Source organism: Austrofundulus limnaeus, unplaced genomic scaffold (assembly GCF_001266775.1).
Source record: "Austrofundulus limnaeus strain Quisiro unplaced genomic scaffold, Austrofundulus_limnaeus-1.0 Scaffold1360, whole genome shotgun sequence".
Lineage (NCBI taxonomy): Eukaryota > Metazoa > Chordata > Actinopteri > Cyprinodontiformes > Rivulidae > Austrofundulus > Austrofundulus limnaeus.
The window spans coordinates 31,413-37,112 of NW_013953762.1; the positions used below are offsets into that span (position 1 = coordinate 31,413).

At 40.9% G+C, this 5,700-nt stretch overlaps 1 protein-coding gene across 3 annotated transcripts in view; it reads left to right on the forward strand.

The window, feature by feature from the left end:
* Nucleotides 1-5,700, forward strand: part of ncoa2 (nuclear receptor coactivator 2) — a 39,632-nt gene that overhangs the window by 21,062 nt on the left and 12,870 nt on the right. For all 3 annotated transcript variants that reach the window (XM_014031981.1, XM_014031983.1, XM_014031984.1), the window contains exons 10-11: nucleotides 4,879-5,065; nucleotides 5,147-5,368. In XM_014031981.1, coding sequence (XP_013887435.1) covers nucleotides 4,879-5,065; nucleotides 5,147-5,368 — 409 coding nt within the window. The remainder of the gene's footprint in view (nucleotides 1-4,878; nucleotides 5,066-5,146; nucleotides 5,369-5,700) is intronic.

Genomic DNA, 5,700 nt, shown 5'->3' on the forward strand with positions numbered 1-5,700 from the left:
TATGTGTACACATACGATACATGTGGTTTTTATTTTGAAATCAGAAGTTTCAGAAAGACGACAGCGAGACAGTTTCAACATAGATACCAAAAGCCTTTATATCGTTGTTTTCAGCTGTGTTTGGAGTTCGTCTTTCACAGAATTAATTATTTTTTGCTGTGACTTCCACATTTATCACTGAGTTTATCGCGCGATCTGCTTCCTGCACGTCTGTCGGACCGGACCGGACCGGAGCGGTGGTAGTGTAAACTGGACTTGAAACGCACAGCTGCGACCTGCGCAGTGCAGCGGAGCGGAGCCGTAACGCATGTAATGTAAATTAGGGGTGACAGTCTGCTGCTCAGCATCACATGCCAAATAATGACAACAAAATTTGGGAGAAAGTGTCCACTTTGGGATTTCTTTATGACTGCGATAAAAATCAAAACAAGTGTCTTGTGGAAACAGCTGATAAAACAGGTGGAATACTTATCAAGGGAAATACTGCATGAATCAAGCTCACACAGGATGGCTAACTATGACTATCATGACACGCTAGCTTCTCTCAGTACCTCCCATGAAAAACAAGCAACAGGTAGCACCGGGTTGGAGACAAATATTGTCGTCGTCCTAAAATAATCGCCCAAGTTTTTAGTTGGCAAAATTGAGCTAAGCAATTATTTTAGGAAGTTGTCGTTATAATGGATGCTTTAACTAGTGACAAAATAGTTGCTGGTTACTGGTTATAGTTAACTCCCAGGAAAATCACAAGCTTGATGATGCATTGGCAAATAAACTAGAAAAAACTACAACTAATAAAAACTAAACTAAAACTAAACATTAATAATGCGATAATTAATAAAAACTAGCAAATCCACTGCAAAAACTAATTAAAACTAACTGAATTGAAAGAAAAAAAGTCACAACGAAATAAAACTAACCTATAATGAAAAATCCAAAACTATTATAACCTTGTGTTGCTGTTGTTCTGCTGTATTTATGCAAGCAGTTTAAACACGAGCAGCTACCTACAGTAGTCACATTTTTTGTGTTGAAACCGGTGCTTGAGTACACAGTGGAAATGAGGAAAATGTGATTTGTTGGATAATAAGGAACTGTTGAGCAGAACAAAGAATGTGAGATGAGAAAGGTGTAGATACCCCCCAGGAGAGCCCGGCCTCGGCATGCAGAGTGAAAATGATGAGCCATATGCTCTTGCATGTCCTCTCTGCTGCCATGGAGATGGAGAGAGGGAGTGCTGCGTTTTGTAGAGCACGCACGAAGCAAAATGGGGGGAAGGAAACGAAGCTTTAATCTGCATGCCTTAATGTTTAGGGTTTTATTTTGTGTCGGTACAGATTATGCAAAGTGCCGAACAGAAACTGAATGTTTTGGGTTGTTTTTTGTTTTGTTTTGTTTTGTTTTCCCTCACTTGCCTCGATAGTGACGATGAAATTCTTGAGAGTTTTCACACCAAGATGATGATGGAATCACTCATTCCTACAATCGGCGATGGCTCATTCTAGTTTAACAGGTTTCATTACCGAGGGGAAAAAAAGACATTTTGTTAGACAAGCCGTGACTTCATTAAGTCATTTTGTGTGTGCGTGTTTTTTCCTTTTCCTCGTATGGTGATCTGCTGCTGCTTGGCCGTGTGTGAAAACTCACTGTACTAGTTAAAGAGAGTCACCCGCCTCTGTACTAACCCCACCCACTGATCTCMCCCCTGCCTTCCTCCTCCTCCCCGGCTCCTCGTGATTGTTTCAAAGCTGAATTATTGATGGACGGGGCGAAGCTAAACAAATCAAATCAGAGCAGAGCTCTGTTGGCTGCACGGCCGGCTCGAGGCTCGCGCCAGACCGGCGATCAGATCAAGCTTCAGCCGTGGACGGAGAGAACGCGGGTCGTTTTCCACTCTAGAAAACACAGATGATGATCTCTGGTCATCAGCATAACTCTTCTCCTTCGTTTAAGCATCTCATTCACTATCCCTTTGCCATCTGCCAGTCCTGACATGTGTGCCGGTCCAGTCTGCCAAAAGTCTGTATCTTTACTCTCCATATGCTGGCTCGCCAAAGCAGCCGCAGCCGTAGCATCCGGCTGTTTCACATTCCATCTCTGTCACACCTGCCAGAGCAGCTCTGCTGCCACACAGTCTGTGACTCTGGAGGGAACGACTAGAACTTTGTTTTTTTGTTCTTTTTCTGTGCATCTTTACACYTCGGCTTCCATCTCTGCAGCTCTGTTTATTCAGTTATTGTTGTTAAATCTCTTCAGTTAATTACAGATATTAACAAAACGACAGCGTTGAGATAAAGGATCATTGTCAACCATTCATAATTCATCTTTTTTTCCTCAACATATTTTCCAGTTTATTYTCTCAGACATCTGATGGGGTGTGCAGTTTGATCTCAAATCATAAATAATTTCTTAAGCAGCTGTCATTATCAAGCTGTTGCTGTGAAGACTTTTTTTTCTTGATAATGGGCCTGATAAACAAATACAGTTTGATAAATCACTGTTAGAAAAACGAAGGCGCGTTGCCTTTGCATATACATTCACTGCTGCTTGGATTAGTGTTTTTTTTGTTTGTTTGTTTTTTGTCAAATAGGATGAGCGATGAAGTCTGCAGAAGCAGGAACTTCAGTGACTCAGGCTGTGAGCAAGTTAGCAAGAAAAATAGAAAACCTATTTCTTTCAGGTTTAATTTTTGCTTTGTAGATGGACAGGAGTGAAAAAATTCTGGAGTGTTTTATCAAAAATAGTGTCTTTCAAATGCTAAACAGAAGGAATAAATCAAATCTATATCTTGCATCTACAGGAGAATGGTTTACATTTAGTAAAATAGCTTCTTGTTGAACTAGAGAAATTGTATTTTTTGAAAAACGTAGTTTAAACGACTGCTAAAATGAACGGAACACCTAACTAGCTGAAAGCTAAAAGTAGCAAAACAGTTGCGAAAGCCTAGCTAAAATCTGTTCTACAAGTAGAATACAAAAACAGAGCAAGCACGCTGACACAGATTTTAAAGAAATGATCTCAATGAAGTGAAATATTTTGAAAAATGTAAAAAATGTGCAAATCAAAAAGTCACGGCGCCCATCTCCTGAACGAGCTGAACGTTTAGATGTGTGATAGGCTAAAATAAAAGTCTGCAGAAGTAGTTTGGTTGCAAAAGATTTCCAAAAAATGAATATATATAAAAAAGGCAGGAAAACAACCATGTGAATGCTGAATCAGTTCTAGCTGTAATATTATTTTAGAAATGTGTTGCACAATTCAGCCATAATTTAGCAGCAGGTAAATCAGTCCTTTTACTTTAAGAAGCAGTGATGCAAAAATGAGTTCACAACAAACGTTGGTTTTTATTTATTTATTCAGCTACATAGAATTATTGCTGTTAAATCTGCGTTCTTGTAGAGGTGACTTTTTATTTTCCTTACTTGACAAGAGACACTTCTGCTTTTCTCACTCTGTTTCTTGGTTCCCTTTCCTGTACAATGTCAGAGACCTGTTTTTTTTTTTTTTTTTTTGACAAAATTAATAAATAAATTCCTTCACCGAAGCCCGTGCAAGTATTGGGTCAGTTTTGCGCCTTTTAACATGCACAGTAAAAATCTGTAGATAAAGGTTTGAAATAAGAATCTGATCTGTTCAGGTTTCTTTTCTTTCTTTTCTCTTTCTGTAGAAAAACGTGTTTTTTCTGAGCTCTATCTTGTCTTGTTGTGTGAAGAGTCAGGGTTATTTGCATAGCTGTCAACAGCAGCCCTTCAGTATCAGACATGCTTGAAATGTGGGACACATCAGCAGCTGACAATTCATTTCTGCAGAATCAGGTGCATTAAATTACCTGAATGTATCTGATAAAGACAACACTGTTTGAAGAAAATACACTTTTTTTTAGTATGTGACCTTAAGTATGTTTTTCTCAGCTGCGTTTCTAATTAAAGCTCTAAAACCACTGTCAAAATGTGAATTATGGTTAAAATGACTCGAGACTTTTTTTTTTTTTGCCTTGTAATTCCTTTGTAGTGTGTACAGTTAATGGCTGCAGTTGTACTTCATGCACAGACGAGCGTTTAAACAAGCAGGTTAAAAGAATTGATGGCAACTGGACCCATTAGGAGTGAAGCAGCTCGAAGTGGAGAAAATTGAAAGTGGGAGGAGAGAGAGAATTGGAGAGGAGGAGGAGGAAACTGAGTGTACAGAGGCATTACATCATTCTTGACCTCATTAGGGCTTTTCTCTCTCCCACCACCCCACCCCTCACTCCATTACTCTCTCTAGGTCTCCTACATATTCACTCTGCTCGTGGGCTCTCTGTAATATCAGTCATGTGTGGCTAATCATTTAAAACCGCCTTTTTTTTCTTCTTCTTGATGGAGCAAAAGTCTAAATAAGTAGGCTCGACCATGACTGCCGTRCTTGAGCGCCCCTGATAAATGTTGTGTCAGACGTTTTCAGCACCCTTGTTATCTTTTGCAGCATTTTTTTTTTTGTCCAGCGAATAAATGTCATTGTCTAGAAGTGCAGCTCTGAAGATGCTGGTGTGCTGCTCCGCCACCGTACAGTTTGTCACGAACAGTAAATATCTGTCATTCCAGGTGCGCTGCACTCTGCTGGACACTTCCAGCCACTGCAACTTATTTACCTGWAGTCCCTCAGGCCTCTTCAGTAAACATTACAGCCACATATCTGTGATTGTTTCTATCATGTTCTCCTAAAGAGGAATTCTGTAAGGCTGTAGAGATTGTTGACTTTTGTTGAGGATAAATATGTGAACATTTTCTTAGTTTGCTGTTTAGCCTGTAAACAAGTCTCAAGTTTCACCATAAAATCCTAAATGTCTAATCTGTTTTTGTTTTTTTCTCCCTTCCGTTCATCTTTCCGTCCCTCCAGTCGTCAGAGCTGGACGACATCCTCAACGACCTGCAGGACGCTCAGGTTTCTTTGCCCAGTCCCATGGACAAACAGAACATCATAAACAACATCCTGCAGATGTCGGAGGCTGGTCCGGTCATGGCGGCGCAGCAGCAGCAACACAGAGGTCTTGCGGCTAGCATGGGCCCAACTAATACGTCCTACTGTAACTCAGAGAGCCAGAGCAGAACATTTAGTTTGGCTCCACCAGGCTCGTGACTTTAACTCCTTTTATGCTCGTTTCTAGACTTCGGGGGTGTTCGACAAGGTCCACCTGGCAGGAGTTTGTCTGTGAGGAGTCTCCCTCTGGACATGAATGTGTCCCCTCAGCAGCCTCCATTACAGTACCCCATAAGGGCTTCAAGCCCGTACACCCTCATGCAGCAGCAGCAGCAACAACAYCAACAACAACAACAAGGGATGGGAAGTCACAGCATGATGCCTAACCAGGCTGGAATGGTCAATGCAGGTAGGTGCTGCTGTCATCTGTTGTCTTCTATCTGTGAGGCTTTGATTGTTGCTGCTATAGAGAACTGATTAAAGAGACACTTCTTTACAAAATGTCTAAAGAGCTCATTTTACAGCAGTGCTCACTTAGTGCAGATGTATTCTTTTGTTTTGTCTTTTTTTGCCTAATTGTGTTTCCAAATTCTGAGCCGTCTTTCCCTCTTGTGTCTTTCACCCTTACATACACTATCATGACACACTGACTCGCTTCCTGTGACAGGAAACAGTCGCCCACACACACGCAGTTTCTCTCAGTCTATCCTACGTATCAATACTCCTCGAGCAACTTCCAGC